Source organism: Malaclemys terrapin, chromosome 3, assembly GCF_027887155.1.
Source record: "Malaclemys terrapin pileata isolate rMalTer1 chromosome 3, rMalTer1.hap1, whole genome shotgun sequence".
NCBI lineage: Eukaryota > Metazoa > Chordata > Testudines > Emydidae > Malaclemys > Malaclemys terrapin.
Genome location: NC_071507.1, coordinates 62,584,959 through 62,606,913, shown reverse-complemented (window position 1 = coordinate 62,606,913; position 21,955 = coordinate 62,584,959). Strand labels below are relative to the sequence as shown.

The window sequence follows — 21,955 nt, the reverse complement described above, 5'->3', positions numbered from 1 at the left end:
GCGGCCTCTACTGGCTTCCTGGGAGCCTTGCAGTGCCCTGCCTTTGCCAGGCATGTTGGAGCTAGGGGTTACCAAGGGTGTCAGGAGTAGAGACGAGGTCACCTCAGGGAGACTCTAGCCCTCAGGCCCAAGAGCCATAAGCCCTGGCCTTTTACGGAGGGCTCACTGGAATTTTCCAGCTGACTCTAGGCCTCTCCTGTCAACTCCCACTGTGGCCAGGCAGGGAGAGGGGAAGGGATTGCGTCAGCCCCTGTGTGCCAAGGTCTGGCTGCCAACAACTCACACATCTTTCCACTCTGCATCGCCATGGAGGGAACCAGCTCCATGCAGAGCAGAGCGGAACTGTCTGCTGGGAAACCTGGATCCCCCTTCACTCCCTGCTCCCGCACCCCCTGCACCCCACAGAGCACAGCTCCCCCACAGCCTTCTCCCCAGCCCCTGCTCCCCCAGCCCCTGCTCCCTCACCCCCGTACCCTCACCCCTTGCACCCCACAGAGCACAGCTCCCCCACAGCCTGATCCCCCACCCCCTGCACCCCACAGAGCACAGCTCCCCACAGAGCATATCTCCCCCTGCACTCCCATCTCCTGTCACACAAGAGAGATGATGAAGCAGAGGCTGCTCCCATGGCCAGGGGCTCAGTGCTCTGAGCTGTATGTAGGAGGACCAGGTGTGGGTCTTAACTCTCTACACTGCGATGCTGAAGGGATTCAGCCTGGTGGCCTAGTGGCTAATGTCTGCCCCTGCCATGCAGGGGGCCTGGGTTTGGGTCCCATCTCCAGGTGCCAGTGCCTGAGAGAGTCAGCCCAGTGCTTTGCCCTGCCATGTTGATCCCCAGCCCTGATCTTTTGCCCCAAGTGGTAGGGGAAGGAAACACCTTGGTAAGCCAAGTAGGCAGGGTTGCCTCAGACCCCTCCTGTCTTCAGGCAGAGGGGCAGAAACACACTCCCCCATGGGGAAGGGAGCCGGAAGCCCCCTGCTGAAAGGGTCTCTTGTAAGTGTCCAGAGTCCTTTTGTCTTGTGTCCCCTAGTTCAATATGTCCGAGGCACTGGAGGGGGACGTGGAGGAGCTGGAGAAGGCAGTCATCCACCTGGAAAATCTCTGCCCAGCTCGGATGCATGACATGGGCCCGGAGATCCAGGGGACGCTGCAGGCCTGGGAGGAGCTGCGGAAGCTGGTGCTGGAGAACAAGGGCCATGTGCAACGGGCCGCTCGGCTGCAGCAGTTCTTCGGGGATTACTTAGCCATGATGTAAGTGGCTGCAGCCTGCAGGGCACCCTCCCTTCCAACTGCCCTTGCGATCCAGCCAGCCCTATCTGGAAAGCTGGGAGCCAGGGAGGACAGCCTGAGGGCTGGTGCTCAGTTTGGGGTTCACAAGTGTCCGGCCAGGCATTGCTCTGTGGGGAGCAGGCTGGGGAGGTGCAAGGGGAGCTGAAATAGCTCCCTGGGGAAAGTCAGGTGTCCACAGAAACCCAGGATGTTTGCTACTCTCCTGTCACTCCCCAGGCTTTCCCACCGTCTCCTGGCCCTTGCCTTCCCCTTCCTCCCATATTTTCCCTCAGCCTCCAGCCCTTACATTCTCCCTCTCTCTGCCCCTTCACACCTCCCTGGGCTCGCCGCAGAGCCTGACGGTGGCCATTGTCCACGAAGGTAGCCTGGCTGTAGTCCCGGTGAGAACTATGGGTGACCGTCTGTACTTGGGAAGCCAGAGCACCACTAGCACCGCTGTAGGGAAATGGCAGTGGGCAGCCTGTGGTTTCAGTCGCACTAAGAGCAATGGGAGGCGGTGGCAGAAATTCACAGGAAAGCTGCAGGAGTCCCTGGGAAGCTTTAACAACACACCAAGTGCCACAACAGTGGCAATAGCATCCTGCCAGGTGGCAGCTCTGTTCATGCCTCAGCCCAGGGGGCAACTCCCTGCGGAGACTGAGTTAGAACACGGCTGTTTCCTCTGCCTTCCTTGCTCACCAAATCCAGGGAGCAGGGGGCCATTCGCTGAAGGGACGTTCTCCGGATAGTTTGACCTAGTGGAGAATCAAACCCTGGCGTGGAAGATCCGGCTCAGCCTGTGGTCTGGAGGGAGTTCCTCACCTGTGCCTTCCTAGGAAGGGGTGGGGAGAGGGGAGGAGAGCGGTCAGCAGCTGTATTCCCACCAGTCGTCCCAGTGGCTCCTTATGGCCCTGCCCTCTTGTTTCCGCAGCTCCTGGACCGAGGACACAAGGGCTCAGATCTTTTCGGAGAGCGTGAGTGCTCATGGGCTCCCAGAGACTCAGTGGGAAGAGCTGGAGAGGAAAATTGAGGCCAAGTTCAAGGAGTTTGAGGAGCTGGCAGCGGCAGGGCAGACGCTGGTGTCCGACGAGCACTACCTGAGTGAGACGGTAAGCGGGAGGTGGACTGGGGGACGCTTCATGAGCTCCCCATTGAAAACCCTTGGGGCTCAGCCTCCGGCCTGGTACAGGGCAGATGCGAGCTGCTGGCTCATCAGAGAGGTGAGTCATGGGCACAGTGCCCAGCCAAACCGTTAGTGTATGGGAGCCCAGTGAGACAGACTTACCAACAAGCCATTCAGTGCTCAGGAGGAGCCAGCCTCAAGCACCCGCCCCGCAAGGGGCAATCAGACCATCCACGTGATGGATACTGAGCACAGACCTGCTGGGGCTCCGCTTTCTTCCCAGACCTGGCCCCAAAGGGCCCATTATGAAGTTGCTCCTGAAGAAAGCACCAGTCCCTGATGAAGGGTTCTCAGCTCCCCATTGGCTTCTCTGTCCCTGATCCCAGGCTGAAGTTGTGTTTGGGGAGCAGAGGAGGGGAGCTGAAGTTCTCACGGGAGCCCTTGGCATCTTTGTTCTCCCCATAGATAAAGGAACGCCTGGAGGAGCTGCGGAGCATGCTGGGATGGGTGCTGGTGCGCTGGCGAGCACAGAAACACCACTGGGATGCTGGGAACAAGAGTGATGGCAAACAGGGCCAAGACGATCCCCTGGACTCTGTGCTGAGTGTGTCCCCCAGCTGCCAAGTGAGTCTGTAGCTGCTGTGGGACAGTCTGCGAGTAGGGATGGGTCAGGCTGCTGTTTGCTCAGCCCAGCTGAGGGGCCTCTCTCGGCACAATGAAAGGCCTCTGCACAAGGCCAGCATGGGGCAGGAGCAGATACATAGGCATTGTGTCCACAGGGCAAAAATCAGGGAGACTCACATAAACCAGGGTGGCTGTTTCCGTCTGGAGAATCTCGGGGAAGCCGTACACCCCAGGCCTGATTGAGGAAGGATGGGCTAGCGGTTAAGGCAGAGGACCAGCAGTCAGGACTCTTGGGTTCTAGCCCTGGCACTGCTCCTCACTCTGCAGCCTTGAGTGACTCCCCGCCCTGCTCTGTGCCTCAGTTACCCCACCTGCAACGCAGGGATAATGCTCCTGAGCCACCTCCCTGAGTGGGGACGGGGGCTGTGAAGCTGAATTAATGAATGCCTGTAAAGCACTTGGAGATCCGTGAATCTTTACTGCCTTTGGCATCCAGTGCTGTCATGTACAGAGCATGAGAGTCCCAGGGCTCCTGCCTGAGGAGTCCACCAAATCCCACTGCACACCCATAGTGCAGAGAGGTGCAGAAGGGGGCACAGCAGAGGGGGTTTGGGGAGAGGAGGAACCAGGTGTAGGGTAGGGGGGTATGGTGGCACAGGGGAGGGAAAGGAGGTGCACAGGCCAAGGGGCAGGCCATCCCCACAACCCCACCTCTTCATCGTCTTCTATTGCTTCCCAGGACCCATGCGCCCAAGCAGCTGTGCCCGAAGCAGATGGCATCCTGGGCCCTATCACTTCTAAAGGGCCTCAGCCCACATTGTGCTCCCTCACCCCACCGCAGGGGCCCAGGACACAGCTCCAGAGGCGAGAGAGAGAAGTGGCCTCTCCTTCCTCCCCATCTATCCCAGATCCCCTCCAAGGGCTGGAGCAGAGTTGGGAAGATCCTGGTGACTCCACCCCATTGGAGGTGGAAACCCCCAAGGAGACTCTAGTTCTGGATCCCTCAGAGACCCCAGTGCTGCTGGTGCCGCAGCCTGGGCCCAGCAGCCTGGGCGGGACAGTCAACTTGATCCTGAGTATTGGCAAGAAGGGGGAGAAGAAACTGCAGCTGGCACAGCCTGGAGCGATGCCGGGGGAAGAGTCCCTGCACAGGGTAGGTGATGCCACGCTGGGGACACTGGCTTTGTCAGGGCTGCTAGCTTGTGCTGTGCACAGGGGGCTTGGTGCGAGGGGAGACGGGAGAGACCGCGTTTCTCAATAGAGCTGCCTGGGGGAGCTGTGCCCTAGGGCAGAGCTTGTCCAACTGCAGGTGAATTCAGGGCTGTGGCTTTGTAGGGCTTGGAAACTGCCAGGTGCACTTGGAAGGGCATGGCAGAGTGGGGGTGTTTCCGGGTGAACCCAGACCCCTGGGGCTGTGATTGAGCAGCAGAGAGCTCAGGAGATTCTCGGATGACTCTCTGGACTAGGGAGCCCCAGCCCTGGCATCCCTGCCACTCAGGAGGGCAGATACAGAACAATCTCCCTTGGATTTCAAGCAGGGGGCGGGCCTTTAGCACCATGGCACCTCTCCTCCCCTGCTCCTCCTCACTGTAACAGGCCACCCGCACTCCTCCCTCAATTTTCTTTTTGTGTCTCTCTTTCCCCACACTCAGCTCCCTGGCACTAAACCCTCAGGCTGTAAAACCTTTTGGAAGCGTTGCCAGGGGCTTTTAGGAAACACTTTGGGTAGTTTAAAGCGAAAGAAAAAGCTGTCTCGCCGGCCCGTGGAAGAGGTAACGTCCCAGGGGCTGCATGCCGGGCACAGTGGCTGCATGGCATGAGCTTGCCCTATACTAACACTCCATCCCATCCCCGCGAGTCCCTCTGTGTCTTTCTCTGACACCGCTCCTGGTCCGCCCTGGCTCCCGGCCGAGAGGCCAGGCTAAGGCTCATATCCCTGCTAGAAGGGCTGCAGCAATGGAGGGGGTGAACAGGGAGGGCACCATGTCATCCTGATAACCCAGCCACGAGAAACGGCCTCCCAAGGGCTGCCTGCTGTCACAGTACTCCGCAGAATGAGATCAGTGCACCAGCTGGCCCTGGGGGCTAGGGAATGGGCTACTGGGCCTCTCACCTCTTGGACACCAGTTGCTGTCTGGCCCCTTTTGGTAAGTGGTTTCCATCTGCTGGCTGTTGGGAGGTGAAATGAGCTAGAAGGTCTCAGTCCAGTCGCCAGGGGGCAGCTCTCCAAACCCACAATCCAGCTGGCGGTTCCTGTCGCCAACCTGAGCAGAGAGGCCAAGACCTGAATGTGCCAGGGAGACCTGGGGCAGACTGGTGGAGGGAGGGTGTGTTGCATGAGCCAGGCCTGTCCTGGGAATACCTAGAGGGCTTCAGAGCTGTGAGGCAGACACTTTTACCAGTGCTGCTTTCACACAGAATTGTGTTTGTTTAATGCTCCCTATCTTGTGTATTTCTATCCTGAGGGGGTTTTCCAGGAGCTCTTGAAATCAGCAATAATCCAGCACAGATAAGCTGAGCAGATCCCTGTGGGCAGCATCTCTGGACAGTCACAGGCTTAGGGCAGGTTCTTAGGTGTGAGGCAGGCTTGGGGCTCGGTGCTCCGTGAGCTGGGCTGGAGCTTGGAAGCAGAGCTGTGACCTGACCAGGGCCCCTACAGGAATAGTTCATTCACTTGGACAGGACAGAGGAATAGGGAGCCAGCCAGAAGACTTGGGGATAGCAGGCAGCACCCAGCCTTGAATTCAGGGAAGTGCTGATCCATTCCCCCTGCCACAGAAGGACAGAGGTCTTTGCCAGCATCCTCTCCCAGCCTCAGGCTGCACAGACTTGCTAAAGAATCTGCCCGTTCCAGTGGGGAAGGGCCAGGAAGCTCTGTGAGCATGGAAGAGGGGCGGTGTCTTAGAGCAGGGCTGCCCAACTTACGGCCCGCGGGCTGTACACAGTCAACCCGAACGTTTCATAAGACCCATGGCCGATTTGAACGCAATATATTAATGGCTGATTCATTAGCATTTTGTCTTCACGTTTACATCATTTTAGTTTACACGGGTGTGCAAATAGACGATACTGTACATAGAAACACGTACGAAACAAGCTGATCTTAAAATATAAAATAAATACAGGTGACTTGAAATTTTATTAAAATACGCAGAATGTTTTTAGCCCACACCAGGTTGTGGGTAGGTTTCTGTGGCCCTCCTGTGTAATAAGCGTGAGCAGCACTGGCTTAGAGAAAGAAACAGGCACCTTTGCTGAGTGGTGGGGAACGCAGGGACAGAGCAAGTCCCAAGTGTTCAGTGTCCTCCCACTTGGCACAAACAGGAGGGAGCGAAATCCCAGCATCGGGGCACCAGCAGTGACTGGGTCTCCTTTGCTAGATGGGCTCCAGCCAGCAAAGGGTACAGGGAGGGGATCTGTGCTGTTTGAACGATGCAGCCAGTCTCTGCTATACTGGGGCAGCCAGAGGGCGTGTGGGATACTGCACCACAGCCTGCAACTGCTAGCCTCTGTAATACCGTATGAAGGGGCAGCCTACTACACTACATCTCCCAGCATGCCAAGCCACTGAGCTCCCTGGAAGCATTGCATACTGGGATCTGTAGTCCCTCCAGGCACATGACGGGTGATGGGGGCACAATTAAGAGCAGCCCAGCTGGTGAGTTGTCCAGTGCAGCCGCCATTAAGGCAGCATTGGGTTAGCCTTGCACTAGAACAGGACTGTGGGAGCTGGTCCCCCGCAATGAAGCCAAGTGCCCGTGACATCCTGGAATGTGTCTTGGGCTGCCTGACCCCGCTGGCCACTGTGTGATGAGAATGAGGCTTACTGTGATGTGTGACTGACAGCTGGGCAGGAGGAGCTATGTGCCAGTGCATGCCATTAAGGACCCAGCCCATGAGTGGGTCCAGGGCCGTGCCCACCCAGGCAGGTTTGGGCACTAGTGACTTGGAGCGGTTGGACGGTGGGTCTCACGTCTCTCCCCACCCTTGTGTTTCCCAGGTGAGCACCTATCTGCAGGTGAAAGAGAAAGAGGGGGATCGAGACGCCACCCGCAGGAGCTCGACCATGCCACGGCCAACCAAGCGAGCGCCCACAATAGCCCATGCTTCCCTGGTTCCAAGCCCTGGGCCTGAGGCTGCCTTCCACACCCTGCCCAAGATCAGCTCCAGCTCCCTCCTCAGCAGCCTGAAGAGAAAGGGTCAGGCAAAGGCAGAGGATGCTCAGCTGTTCACGCTGCAGGGCATCATGGGAGCAGGTCCCAGCAGGCTGCAGCCTTTGCTGGAGGAGAAGCACAATCCCAGCAACACTTGGCCTCCCAAGTGCAGCAGTGGGAAGAAGTTGCCAGGGAGGCCTCCAAGCCCCAGGCTCGGGCAGCTGTTGGACCTTGTGAAGATCCCGCTGGGGAGGGCCATTGAGGGAGAATGTGGCATTGTCAGGGTGGCATCTGGTGGCCCCAAAGCTGAATTCCTGAGCCAAGCCTGGGGGCCCAGCAGTTCCCAGCCGGCCGTGGCGAAGAGTGCTTGCCGGCACCTTTCCCTGGGGTCTGTATTGAGCTTGGAGCTGCCGAAGGACCTTGGTCTCCTGGGTAACGTCCAGGACACCATTAAAGTAGCGCAGAAGGAGATGCCAGGAAGGGAGGAGGCGAGGCAGGACGGGGGGGTGATTCCGTGGGACACCAGTGGGGCAGAGAGGGAGGCGAATGGGGCCAGCCCGCAGAAGGAGACACTGGACCAGCCGCTGGCCACATGCCAAAGGCCCAGCGGGCCAAGGGATGCTTTCAGGAAGGCTCCTAAAAGCGAGGGAGGCACCTGGTTCGAAGAGGTGAGCTTCAACCCAAGCTACCGCAGGCCAAAGGCGCACGGCGTGGGTGCCAACCCCAGTGGGGAGGAGCGATGGACTCCCAGGAGCCAGGGCAGTGATGATTTCCTGGACTTCAGACTGAACCGGCTCTCCCGCATCAGCGTGCTGCACGAGCAGATTGGGCGCGAGTGGGACAAGCTGGCAGCCACGCTGGGCACGTCCAGAAGCGCGAAGGCCGAGAAGCCAGCAGGCTGCAAACCCAGACTTGGAGAAGCAACTAAGGCAGAGCTCAGGCCTTCTCCCACTAAGCACACGAGTGGTGCCAGAGGGGCCCCCAGCACAGGCAAACCAGAGCATCCTGCAGTGAATGGCAAGCTAAAGGAAGATACCCCAGAGCATCGTCTAGAGCCTGCCCCCTTCCAGGAGGCCACGGAGGAAAGCCTGATGGCACGCTCTGGACGGTGTACAAACCTACCGACCCTGCTGTCTGTGTCTGAGTGCCAGCTCGGTGCCCAGCCACGTGGCCTGGCGTCAGCAGGGTTAGACTGCCAGGGCCTGGCTCCAGACAGAAGGGCGGCCAGATCAGGGCTGTCCAAAGGGGCAAAGCTCCCAGGCTCAGCCAAGGTTTGCCACCCCGACCACGAACTGTTTGAAGAAGAGGAGGAGGAGCTGCAGGCCATCTGGAGGAACGTGGAGGGGCGCAACAAGCAGAGCCCCTGTGCGGACACTGATGCCCACCCCACGTCGGGGAACAAGGCAGACAAGGCACAGAGCCCAGAGGTTTCCAGTGGGAGACTGATCCTAACATCAGCGAATAATGTGCTGGTGGCCAAGTTCACCCTTCCCACCTCCACCCAACTCCTTCAGAGCCCAGACGGGGAAAGAGGCACCAGTGATGGGCACGGTAGTGAGGGCAGCCCACGCGGGTTCTGGGCATCCTTCCCCTGTCAAGATGATCCCCGTGGGGCAAAGGAGGCTGCATCCATTGGATCAGTGGAGGGTACCTGCCCACAGAACCGGCAGAAGCATCAGGAAGAGGACAGAGACGTTGGCAAGGTGAGTGGGCTTTCTGTCCTGTTCCTTAGGGGCTGGGGGAGACCTCCCAGAAGCTGTACTGTCTCGTTCACACGCTCTCAGGCACTGCAGTGGTGGGACCAGATACCTAGATATTCCCTGCTTTATCCCAGGCCTCCGAGCTACAGTTCCCCTGGCTAACCTGCTCCTGCACTGGCCACAGAGGATCACTCGTGAACAGCATGTGGGGCTTAGCTGGAGGTCCGAACACCATCTCCAGCCTGTGCCAAGGCTCAAAGCCAAACCTCACCCACAGCTAGGGTGACCGGACAGCAAGTTTGAAAAATCGGGACGGGGGTGGGGGGTAATAGGAGCCTATATAAGAAAAAGACCCAAAAATCGGGACTGTGCCTATAAAATCGGGACATCTGGTCACCCTACCCACAGCCATCAGCAGGGTCAAACCCAAGCGTTTCAGCACCAAAATCACCTCCTCCTGCCACTGGACCTGAAGCAGTAATTCTGCTAGTTGGAAGTCAGTAGCAGGCTGAGTCAGGTGCAGAGACTGGCCACTAGGGGGAGATGTGATCCCATGCTCTCTAAACCAATGGCTCTCAACCTTTTGTATTGGTGACCCCTTTCACACAGCAAGCCTCTGAGTGTGACCCCCCCCCATAAATTAAACACTTTTTAATATATTTAACACCATGTGCAAGGGCGCAGTCTTGTCCTGTAATGACTCGATGCACCAGAAGGATGAAAGGTCTATGAGTGCCAGTCATGGGAGTTCTCCTGTAGCTTGAGTGAAAGAGGACTGTGTTTTGGAACTGAAGAGCTGGGTTCTAGTCCTGGTGATTTCTGCAGCAAGGTGGATTTATAACCCTATCAGGACAGAAATGTATGCACAGGGCTTACTGCAAATCCAGGCCAATGTGAGGAAGATGGTCTCTGTGCTGGAGTTCCCTGCTCTGCAATTCACTGCTGTCTTCTGGTCCCAGAGGCCATCGATGGGGCTGGGAAGAACCATGTAGTTAATGGGTCAGGGATACAGGATCCCAAGAAGGTCCCATTGCACAGCACTGCACTGTCACCCCTGAATCTGCACAGCATTGAGCCTTCCCTCTAGGTCCGGAAGGGCAGCATATGTCCCCATCAGGACACACATGGCCCCATTATAATCCCTCTGACAGAGACTTTGACCCCCAAATGACCCATTTGCCATTGCAGGCTTCAAGTTATGCTCCTGGCTGGGTGTGGGACCCCCTGGATTCCTGGCTGCTGGGGACTGCACTCCCAACAGCCCAGTGGTGCTGGGGCTGCTTTGCTCATTGCCTGTCTCCTTGCAGACGCCCCCCAGTAAAGTGGAGTTTCAGATGATGGAAGGGACTCTGGAAAGGAAACACGTGTTGCAGACGGGAGGCAGAAAGGTACAGTAGGAGCTGCCTGGCCTTCTCTGTGGGCCCTGGGCTACACGACTGCATTTTCCTTCTTTAACTTTATCAGTCTCTAATCACACACACAGTATGTTAGATACACTGCCAGAAATGGGGCCTGTGGGGCTCCTAAGTGCATACCTAGACACGCAAGCCAGTGGCCCGGTTCTCAAAGGTGCTGTCACCCAGCAACGCCCATCGTCTTCACTGCGAGGTGTGGGGTGCATGGCACTCCTGGCAAAGCAGCCCAGCTGTGCACGCAGAGACCTAATGGAAGGTCCCCCACTGTTGAAAATCTTGGTTCCTGTTTTGAAGGTAAAATGGATAAAACCTCAAAGGGGAAATTCTGCCCATCTAAACAGCTCCTTGAGCGTTTCTCCAGCTGCTTCCAAGCTGTGGAGCTGGTGATTTGATCTCCCAAGCTGTCCAGAGCACTTCTTGCCAGTCGTACTTACTTTCTTTCTAAGCAGGGGAAGCCAGTGCTTAATCGGGACTGCAGTTCTGTAACACTTCAGTGCATAGCTTTGATTATAGGATCTAAGCAGTTGCTGAGCTGTTATTAAACATTCCCTAAACGCTGGAAATCGACCCTGGTCAGCATCCGCAGCATGGAGCTAGCAGCTTGATATTCCTCAGGATACCAGTCATTTATAAGATTGTACAACCCCACTCAGGCCCTGCCAAGCGATGGGATCACATTGGAGTCAATCTGCAACACGCCTGGTGACATGCCACAAACAGGGAGGAATTAGTGCTTGGAAACTGAGGGCCAGATCTGCAGCTCTTGTAAATGGATGCAGCTCCATTGAAGTCAATGGGCCGGATCCTCAGCTGGTGTGAATCAGCACAGTTCCATTGAAGTCAGCAAAACTCTACATTGATTTACACCAGCTGTGAATCTGGGCCTAGGTCTCCTGCGTTAACAGCACCCAAACGTGTGTTTGCAGGATCTCCGGGAGGGAGCTGCACCAAAGCGAGCTCAGCCAGGACTGTTTTCTGCAGCGTTGTAAGTGGCTGTGTAGGGACTGGCAGGCACTGAGTCTCCTCCCTGCTGCCTGCAGGCTCAGCCCTGTGAACACTGGGCCTGCAGGGACCTGAGGGCTTTTTGAGGATGATAAATGATTTTTACTCCCCAAAACATGAGCCCTGGACTTACTTAAACTCTGTGTCAAAGGAAATCAGCCCTAGACACACACTTGCTGTTTACGCTGTCTCTATCCCCTTGTCTGCACTTGAGAGCAACCCTGATTCAGCCATTGGCGGGGGAGCAATCGGTATAGCTGTGCCTGCGCTAACCGCTAACTGCAGACAAGGACAAGCTGTGATTTGTCCTGCTTGTGTGTCGGCGTCTTTCCCAAATGAAGTAACCCAGGTTTGCATCTCTTAGCCAGCCTGGGGCCCCATCCTGCTGCTCCCACTGTCTGCGGTGTTAGTTGTATGCACTCGGAGCTCCTGGGGCATCAGCTGGCATGCGTGTTTCAGTGCTGCAGCTGGAGGAGAAGGGTGCTGGCGGGGAAGGGGAATCCCGGGAGCTGGCACATTTGTACCTCTCCAGATTCCTGACCTATTTGGCAGTGCCACAGAGATCCCTTGAGCCCCCACTACTTTTTAATGGCCCTGTCACTAGAAAGCACCCAGATGCACCACGTTCCTGCTAACTCGTCAGAGCAGGAGCAGCATAGCAGCCTGGCACTCTCCCCGGACCAGGGTAGAGCTGCAATGCTGACTGGGCCAGGCCTCGCCCACTTCACCTTTGGCCTCTGCTTCTGATCTCTTAGGCAACCTGTCGCACCTGGAACCTGTTCCATGCAGTGCTGATGAGGCAGACACTGTGCTTCTACCAGGACAGGAAGGACACTCTCAAGGTACGGTGTGCAGCTGGGCCCCTCCCAGGGAGCGGCGGGGCGGGGCGGGGATGTGAGACTGACAGTGAGGATAGAGCAGTGTCCACTGGTGAGAGCAGGAAGAATGGGGGCCAGGACTCCTGGGTTCTGTTCTTGGCTCTAGGTGGGGGAAGGAAAGTGGCAGTGGTTGAAGAAGGGGGGGACTCAGAACTCCTGGATTCGCCACTTATTTACTGCGTGACCTTGGGCAAGTCCCTTCTTTATGCCTCAGTTTCCTCCTCGGATTGCAGACCAGCACTGGAACAGCTGTCAGAGGTTGTACAGCTTCATTGATGAATGCGTGCAAGTGCTTTGAGGAGCAAATCATCATCAGTGGCAGGGGGCTGCAGATAGCAGGGCTGGGCCAGCTGGGAGAATGTACCCCTCACCTCCCAGACAGCACATACAGCTGAGGTCTAAGGTGGTGGGGCTGGCGAGGCGAGCAGGGGGAGCAAGGATCTCTAGGAAGGTGGCTGGAGCTGAGAGGAGAACCGTGGGCTCTTGCTCTCCAGCCTGTCTCCCTGTGCTGGGCCTTTGGCTGGAGGGAGCCCGGTTGTGTTTGAAGGGGCAGGACAAGACTCCCACCCATGCAGGTGTCTCCGCTACCCCAGGAGCCTGCATGATCCTCTGCTGCCGCCAGCCTCTTGCCATTAGGTGGTTGGGGGTTGGTGCTTGGGGTGCTCCTCCTAAGTGCTGGGTCGCTGTGAGCCGGGGAGGTGGCCTTAGTTTCCCAGTCTCTGGATGATACTGGCACTGCATCCAGGGGGAGGGAATACAAGCACAAAACATTCCCTTAGCTGATTATGCCAGAGACCCACTGAATGGCACACACAGGGAATCACTCACCTTTCACACCTGCATGGCGCTGCCAGCTGCCCGCATATCTCCCATCCCCAGCTCTCTGCTCCTCACAGTGTCACCCACCTACAGGGCACTTCCACCCCCCTTGATGCCCACAGTCTCTAGACCGTAGAACAACGTTGCTGCTCACCAGCATTGCCTTTCGTGAACACCCCCACCCCACGCGGCTTGCTGGGTGGGAACAGCTTTGTCCTGGCTGTTACCCCTTGTGGCACATCCTAGGTGTGGTGGGGACCATGGAGCAGGATGGACACCAGTTAGTTGTGAGTCACAGGCACAAGGGAATCCTGCTGGGCATGGGGAAAAGACCCTCCAAGCCTCAGAGGCCTCACTGTCGTCTTTGCTGTCTCTTGTGCTGCAGAGCTCCGTGGTGGCCCTACCCCTGAACCTCTCAGGAGCACAGTGCACCCAGGAAACAGAGTATACCAAAAAGACCAACTGCTTCAGGCTACAGTGAGTAATCCCAACCAGTCAATTCCACAGAGCTTCAGGAAGGGTGGGCGGTCCCATAAGTACAGCGCCTCCTGCTGGCCTCCTTATAGTGCTGTGATGAATGCCCTTAATTGACCATACGCATAGCCAGATAATGGTAAGCAGTCAGCTCCGATGAAGTGCCAGCCCCTCAGCGTTGGGGACCAGGCCCTAAGCACTGAGGCATGGTTCCTTTGCCCTCGGGCCTGTAGCCCAGAGGGAGTTAATATGGAGTTCTAGTGTAATTTCATCCTCTATCCCTTTGGCTCCTAGGCTGGTGGGGTTGGGGAGGGGTGGGGTAGGAATTTGCACCTCATGTCATCGTTTTGCTGACTTGCTATTTTCCTCCCAGGCTGCGGGACGGCTCTGAGTACCTCTTGAAAGCTCCATCCCAGCTGCTCATGAACCAGTGGGTCTCCAAACTGCAGCAGAATTCAGGTGAGGAACACTCCAGCCACTGGCAGAGCAGGAGGCAATGGAGGGATGGAGCAGTGAGGGGCACGGGCAGAGCTGTGTGGGGAGCCCAGGGCTGGGGATAGCAGGGGGGCTGCAGGTCAGGGTGAGGGGCAGTGGCAGAGTTGTGTGAGGGGAGCCTAGGGCTAGGATAGTGGGAGGGGGCTGCAGGTCAGGGGTGAGGGGCAGTGGCAGAGCTGTGTGTGGGGAGCCCAGGGCTGGAACAGCAGCAGGACTGAGGGGCGTTGGATGAACTGTGCAGGAAGCTTCATTCTGTGCTTTCATTGCTTCGCTCTCACCACAAGCGGATAGTCCTTCCTGAATTTTCTGGTGCAGGAGGAGTCAGAGGTCTACATTTCTCCCCTTCTCCTAAGTTGCAGGGCAAGGCTTGATTTGTGACCTCACGTGCTCCAGTGTAAATCAGGAATGACTCCACTGATGCCAGCTGAGTCCCCCTGCCATAAAACTGGTGAGATCCCATGAGGTTGAGGTGCTCCTATGGGCATGACCATTAAACAAGGTCTATGCCCAGGCAGGCGGTTCAGGCATTGTGATGAAATCCCAGCCAGGTGTGAGAGAGAATCATTGAGACCCCAGGGCAAGAGAAGCCAATCCCTGCAGTGGGCCAGCGTGAGTCCCTGGCCTGTCCCATACTGCTCTGTTCTACAGGGCACCAGGGGATTTGAAGCACATGTTTATTCAGTACATTTCCTCCCACTGTTGCTGGAGGTTTCCAAGTGAGAGTGTGATCCTCCCCAATGCCCAAACTCACCAGACTAAATCTCGGGGGGTAGCTGAGGGGTGAGAACAGGAGGGGAACTTCCCAGATTCCTTGGAGCCAGAGGCTCCAACTTGAGGTGCTGCTCTCTATGCAGTGAGAGTCCCATGCAGGTTGCTGTATCTGAATCTCTCAGACCAGACCTTAGAGCCTACATTCCCTTCTGCTCTTCAGGGACACTCAGGATTCCTGGGCACACAGGATTTTGCCCATGTGCTGGCCAAATTTTCTCTTTGCTGCCTCTCCCTGTGGTGGAGTGGTTTGTGTGCCTGGTGCTGCCCTCCACCCCAGAAGTGGCTGCATTTCCATGGTGCTGAGTGTCTGGAATTTGGGCATCTTGCTGGGTTCCTCGGGAGGAGAGGAGCTATGTAAACAGCCAAACATTATTGTTCCAGTGCTTAGCTGTGGAGAAGGGTTTGGGCTGGTTAGTTTGTGAACACTGAGCCAGGACCTGCTTCCCTAGTTCATTTTCATTCTAGTGCCCCTTGATGTTGTGAACATGGACAGAAAAATAGCTGCAAAACGCCCCCATGTGAGGCAGGGAAGTGCTTTGTGAGGGAATGCGCTGTAAGGGGGTGTGATTTCTAAAGCACACCGAAGTGTTGTGCATGAATTGCTCTGTGTAGACCCTGCTGGTGTACAGCAAAGGGCTTTAATATAGTACAGTTTCAAACAACACTGTGTTAAAGCACACCAGCAGGGTCTATGTGAACCAATTAATGCACATTAGTGTGCTTTCAAAATCATAACCCCATAGAGTGAATTACTCCCCCTTGTAAACAAGAAGCCCTTCGTACATGCAGCTGGGTTGCTCCTCACACCCAGATCTGTCAGACCCCCACCACACCGATTACTGTCCCTCGGTGAGAAAAAGTGCTTGGCGTCTGTACCCTATGTTATGTACAAATTAGACTTTGGCTTAAAGTTAGCCAAAGTGTGGAGGAGTCTGGGAAATGGAGGTTGCTAGTGTGAGAAAGTTAGAGATAAGTTGGAGACACTAAGAATATTGCAGTTATCGAGGACATGAGTCATGCTATGGTGCCATTATGTTTTGGTTATAACTGCTTCAAGCAGGGTTTTTAATGAGTATTTTTGAGAATTGTGAATGTTTTTTTCCCCAATTCTGTCTGTATTGATAGAATGGGAAGGATGTTGGTTCAGATGTTCATTTACATAATGTGTAATGTAAAGAGCCAATAAGGAGGAGGAGGAAATATAATTATGGTAAGGGGCAGTGTAATGTTAGGTGGTACGATAATAGATTATAAAAGGAGTCAATTTGTTAATTTGGGAGGAGCTCCACTTAACGTCCAAAGGGTCCCGTTAGGTTCCAGGATTATCAGGTTGGACGTCTCTCTGTTGTTAGTGGTCCAATCGCTCGCTGACACGCTATTTCATCTTCGTGTGCAAGTAGAATTGTGGTACTCTGTAAGTAGTAATCACATCCCTGTTTGCTTAGCGACGCATTTTGCTTTTGAATAAAATTTAGTTTCATCATTCTAAGTGGTTCTCTACTAAATACATTTTCCGTAACCGACCTAGAGGCTCAAAAACTAAGTTGGGTTTTATTGCACCCTTATCTTTAATAACTCCATATTAACTGGAAACATTTCAATATAAGGTGACAGCTCGCAGACAGGCTCTGCCCTCACCCATCCCAGATGCCAGGCCATCTGCGGCTGCCCAAGGCAGCCTCCGTAACCCATTCCCCTAGACAGGAACCTCTACTGTTGACCTGACACTGAGCACAGAAGGGCAAATCCTAAGCCATGCCGAGCAGCCGCGACTCTCAGCACCTCTCTGGCATTGGCCCCAGGTGGTTCAGCCCAGCGTGGCGTGAGACAGGCCCTACTGTCTGTGGATTTCAGGACTCTGGTTGGTGGCTCTTTTCCACGTTATCAATAGATATTTGTTTGCCCACAGGTTTCCCTGAAGTGGATTATTTCCAGGCACTCACGCAACCTGCTGAAGGGACCAGCTCTGCTATGGGGTGAGTGCTGGGAAACTCTGTCCAATCAGTGAGCAGGTGGTGGCTAACACTTGGCATTCAGAGCCACTCATGCCAGGGCCCTGCAGCATAGCTGAAGGGGGCTGTGCTGACCCAATGAATTAGCTGCACTGCCCAGGCCAAAACTCCTTCCATTACCTGCCCATGTCTCTAAGCTCTCCACATCCCTTTGGATATTGCCCCATCTTCACTGGGGTTTGCAGCTCCTCCCAGTTTAGTATCACCTCCCAACCCCAACAATTAGCATGCTGTGTTACCCAGCTTTCTGGGCCTTAAAGAAGCTTCAGGTGAGCCAGGCTGCGGCCTGCATTAGATGCGTCCCCCACTCAGAGCCCCCAGGTAGGGGTCCTGCCCAAGCTAGTTTGAATTGTTTGTGGGTCAGATTGCCTGAGGTGAGCAGGCCCTCTCTGCAGGTGAGACAGGCTCTGTAAATCTGAATCTCTGCCACTCCCTTTCATACCCAGATCCAGCAAGATCTCTGGGCCTGGAAGCTCCAGCTCTTCCCACCTGCTGGGACATCATCAGCCTGTTACAGCCAAGAACCAAGAGATCACATTGCTGCCCAGGTCAAGTGCCAGGCTGCAGCTGCCTTATGGGACTCGGGAGGACACACTGGATTCAGCAGCCTCACAAGCAGGTGGGTGGGTGTGGTGACTTCCCAGCGCTCCAGACTGTTGGGGCCTCTCCTCAGGTGCCCGGCTCAGTCTCCCTTGCTCCCTGTAGCAGAGCAGTGCTCCTCACACTACTCTGCTCACGCCTGGGTAGGTGGTGCCATAATAACCCCCGCCCGAGCTGCAGATTCCAACATCATGTCCTGAGTCCTTCTGCCAGCAGGGCCTTCCTGCACGGTCTCAGGGCTGGTACGAAGCACGTACGAGTGACACCAGACATTGTGTGGTGGGAGCAGGGCCGGTGCTACCATTTAGGCAAACTAGGCGGTTGCCTAGGGCGCCAAGATTTGGGAGCGCCCAAAAGCGGTGCCCCCAATTTTTTTTTACAGCGTTCCTACGCCCCCCCCCTCCCCAAGCGCGCAGTCGCTGCTCCACTTCTCCCGCCTCCCAGGCTTGCGGTGCCAATCAGCTGTTTGGCGCCACAAGCCTGGGAGGGGAGGAGAATTAGAGCGGGGGTGGCATGCTCGGGGAGGAGGCAGAGCAGAGGTGAGCTGGGGTGGGGAGCTGCCACGGGGGGCGGGGAGCAAGGTGGAAGTTTCGCCTAGGGCACGAAACTTCCTTGCACTGGCCCTGGGTGGGAGGGAGCCAAGCTGAGTGGGAGATGCTAATGTCCTCAGAATCCTCTCTCCAGCTGGAGAGGCACCAGGGACTCGCCCACGCTGGAGTTTGGGCAGGACACCTGGGTTAACCTCCCCACACCTCACCCCCATCCCAGCTCCTGTGCATTGCCCTGGCCAAGCCACCTCATCTGGAAGACGACCCCACTTGGAATACTGCTGCTCCTAGCGCTGCGCTGGGGCACTGAGGTCAGAGGAAAGAGTGCCCCCTGCTGAGCTACACACAACACCTCCCTGCAGCACAGCCCCCGTTCAGAGCATTGGGCTCAGTACTGACCCTCTGTTGAGACACCTCCACCACTCCCTGCTGGGTCACTGCTACTCAAGAGGAGAGAGCACCCCTACTGAGTCACCTCCCTCCCTCCTTGCAGATCCCTGGTTTTAACTGGGGTCCCTCTGCCAAGTGCCAGGCCTCACCCTGTCTATTGAGCTGGGGATTTTATGATGAGGATGCTTGTCCCACCAGTAGCTAGACTGAAACCCACCAGCTCCCCTTGCGCAATCCAGCCATGGAATGAGGCTGGGTCACTGCTGACCAGGGCTGGATTGGTACCAATTTCCAGAGGCGAAAGGTCCCATCTTCTACTCCCATCACCATCCTGGGTTTGGTGGGCTAATCCTCCCCTGCAGACTCTACAAGTGTCCCAGGGCTCTTTGGGGCTGGCACGGTGGCATCCTGTTGTGACCTTACATCTTACCGTGCTGCACCAGTGTAACAACAGCACCATTGTAACGCCTTGAGTTTGTGCTAGAGCAACCTGCACTTAGAAGCCCTTTTCTGTCTGTCTGACATATATAAGCTCCTTTCCTTGTGTTTCCCCTTTCTGCATTAGGAGATAATCACAAAGCTGTCAGCCACACAACAGGGCACAGGCAGTGCCAGTGGTTGCCTGCTGGGTCTCCAAGATCCCACGATAACAGTTACCAGGAGGAGGAGGACGCGCTGGTGACACACAAGAGGAGGTCCCACTCGTTCACCTCAGGTATGCAGCACAGGGAGACTGGGTTAGTGGCAGGAGCAGGGGACCGGGAGCCCATGGGTCGGGGCTCTGTTCCTAGCTCTGGCCCTTTGTCCAGGGAAGACTCTGCACCTCAGTCTCCCCCTCTGTAACCCTGACCCCCCTTCCAATGGGGGTGTGCTTGTAAAGAGCTTGGAGATCCTGGCATGAATGGTGGTATAGAATCCTGATTGACCCGTCTTAGTAGGCTTCTGGCTCCTGATTGGCTGGCTGTGACAGGCTGCTGCGTATAAGTGGTTTGCTAGTCAGAGGTGATGGGAAGGGGGCTGAGATCCAGGCCTCTTTGTGTTCCCATCACAGAGCTGGTCCGCAAGGGCTTCATCCTCAAGGTTGGGGTTGTGAGTCGTGCTTGGTTGACCCCACTCGGGGGTGAGGATGGGGATAGAGAGTGTATGACTTATATGCAGGTTTTAGAAGAGCCATTCAAGCTGTGAAGAGCTTCCCAGGTTGGCCTCTGCCTGGGCTTGTGGGACTAAGCACGGCTTCACAGGCTTTCAGCTGAACCCCAGACTTGCCCACCCAGCCCTAAGGTGTCTTTCCCCGGGAAGTTCAGACTTTCCTTTTCAAGGTCTGAATTTAATTGCCAAAGGCCACCATGTGATGGCGACAACACCCTTCTCCTCACAGTGACATGTCTACAGTAGAGACAGGTCTCTGCTCTGGGCACCTGGGGAGGTTGCCCCCAAAATAAAGTGGATAGGAAGTCCCTGTATTTGTATCCCATTAGCCAGTGCCCCTTATCCAGACAGTCCCCCATATGTGGGACCACATTGAGCTGGTGCCCTGCTAATCAAAGCTCTCATACCTCCTGTGAGGGAATTGGGTTATGACACCCCCCGCCCGGCAAGCCAGACCATCCCTCTGATCAGGGGCCAGACAGGAGCTGGGGCCTGGCAGGGAAAGGCCCCATATCCCAGGTCCCCTGATAGTTCAGTGGTGGTGGTGTTTCCATGGGAAACTGCAGCCTGCCCAATGCTTCATCTCTTTCAGCCACTTACCAGAAGATCACGCCGGTGTCGGTGCCCAAGGAGCCCCTGGAGGCTGGAAGCAGCTACTCCATCACGTTGTACATCGGGGAGCAGGCAGTGGCCATGCCCAGGGCTCGCTGTCACTCCTTCGTGGCCAGGCCAGGGAGCCCACGGGAAGGCGCCCCCTCTCGCCACAAGAACAAATCCGTCTTTAAGAAGTTCTTTGGGAAGAAAGAATGAGCCCACTGGATTTGGGGGATGCAGGTTGCAAGGGGGCTTGAGACTGCTGGTCTATTAGCTCCCACTTGTGTGCCATCCTAGCAGGACCTCTCTGCCCAGCACCTGTCCACAGGGCTCCCTCCCTCCCCAGGGCTGATGGGAGTACTGGGGGGAGAGATACTGCTGCGCTGGGCCGTACCAGCCCAGGGGGCTGCCCCTCACCCACCCACCCCTAATGGGAGCAGCCGCCAGGGGCCAGGCTGCTCTGGCAGACAGAGAGCAGGAAGGGGGTGCATTGCTGTATCTATCAGAACCCTCTTGCTGAGCTTGCAGGGACCAGTCTTTGTGTGCCAGTGGAGCTGATGGAGCCCTGTGTGGGGGGGTGTCGGGCAGCTGGTTCCCCAGCCACCCTGGGGCACAGGCTGTCAGGGGGGGGAAAAGGGATTATTATTGTTATTAAAACCAAACAAACCAAATTATCTTGCTGTTTCTTCCTCTCCTTGCTAGCAGAGCCAGCGTTAGGAGGAGGCTCCCTTGGGCTGTGATTCTCCCGAGTCCCATGCCAGGGGGCCTTCCTCAGATCCCCCAGGTGTGCTCTAGGAACCTTGCTAGGGGGAGCTGTGCTGGGTTCAAAGGAGAAGGGAGCTAGTCTGCGTTGCTCTGGGTTGGCGAGGGGCTCCTTGGAACGCTGAAATTGCAGGGGAGCTGGTCCTTCTCTCCGGGAAGCCTTGGCCTGAGGCGTTCCTTGTGCATGGTAGATCATAGCCCAGCCCCAAGCTGCCCAGCTGACCAAACTAGAGCAGGGTCTACAGGGAACCTCACCCCCTCCCTGGGGGGACAGCCTGGAGGTGATTCCACACCACTGAGTGCTAAGCTGGTGAGCTTTCCTCTGCCTGCAACTGCCACGCCCTCCCCAACGAGCCCTGCCTGGGGAAGGAGCTGAGGGTCAGGCCAGACCCAGACATCCCTCCCAGGGGAGCTCAGACCAGAAGTAACGCCTGTTCTTCACCCACTGCTCAGGTGGGATTTTCACAGGGCCATGCCCCAGTTCACATGGTTGGTGTAGGGGGTGGGTTCGTTACTCTGGTCACTGAGACCCCAGATGCTTTGCAGCAACTGCACTGGGCTGCACTTGACTCTGGTTGCTCCTGACCAACCACAAGGGCACCAAGGATGGGCACAAGGGGAGCCAGTGAGCTTCTTGGGCTGCCATTCAGAGTGGGAGGATATCAGGCTCTGGATAGAGTAGGGGGCTGTGTGCTCAGCCCCAGGGGAAAGGTGCCCATATCTCACCAGCGCGGCTGTCTCTTCTCTCCCCCCCCCCACACGTGCCTCTCTTCCCTGCTGGATTTGAGGTGCTAGGATTGGATTTAAAAGGCAGGGATACTCTAGGATGACAGGGAAGGCCGTGGGTACCAAGCAAGTGTGTCGAGTTCAGGGTAAGGGGCTGCTCCTGCCAGCTTGAGAGCTGCCATCCTTCTCTTTGCCCACATCTCTGCAGCACCCTGGCCATTAGCTAGCCCCTTTCTCACTGCAGGGCTGGGCTCTACTGGTGCATGGTACTACAGCAAAGCCTGGCAGGATTGGGGGCGGTGCCTGTCAGACTGGAGCATCTGGTTTTTTTCCCAGTTCCGAAAGGAACATCTAAATGACTTAAAAAGAACAGGAGTACTTGTGGCACCTTAGAGACTAACAAATTTATTAGAGCATAAGCTTTCGTGGACTACAGCCCACTTCTTCGG

The 21,955-nt window shown here is 56.3% G+C and overlaps 1 protein-coding gene across 3 annotated transcripts in view; it reads left to right on the top strand.

Annotated features, from left to right (window-relative positions):
• LOC128834496 (uncharacterized) overlaps positions 1-20,679 on the top strand; it is a 48,178-nt gene extending 27,499 nt beyond the window's left edge. For 2 of the 3 annotated variants that reach the window (XM_054023295.1, XM_054023293.1), the window contains 14 exons: positions 1,032-1,252; positions 2,202-2,379; positions 2,859-3,017; positions 3,757-4,170; positions 4,670-4,789; positions 7,018-8,874; positions 10,179-10,259; positions 12,044-12,130; positions 13,371-13,462; positions 13,833-13,918; positions 16,635-16,701; positions 17,184-17,356; positions 18,841-18,990; positions 20,017-20,679. In XM_054023295.1, coding sequence (XP_053879270.1) covers positions 1,032-1,252; positions 2,202-2,379; positions 2,859-3,017; positions 3,757-4,170; positions 4,670-4,789; positions 7,018-8,874; positions 10,179-10,259; positions 12,044-12,130; positions 13,371-13,462; positions 13,833-13,918; positions 16,635-16,701; positions 17,184-17,356; positions 18,841-18,990; positions 20,017-20,234 — 3,903 coding nt within the window. In that variant the 3' untranslated portion in view covers positions 20,235-20,679. The remainder of the gene's footprint in view (positions 1-1,031; positions 1,253-2,201; positions 2,380-2,858; positions 3,018-3,756; positions 4,171-4,669; positions 4,790-7,017; positions 8,875-10,178; positions 10,260-12,043; positions 12,131-13,370; positions 13,463-13,832; positions 13,919-16,634; positions 16,702-17,183; positions 17,357-18,840; positions 18,991-20,016) is intronic. The other variant, XM_054023296.1, reaches the window with a different exon arrangement.
• The last annotated feature ends 1,276 nt before the right edge of the window (positions 20,680-21,955 follow it).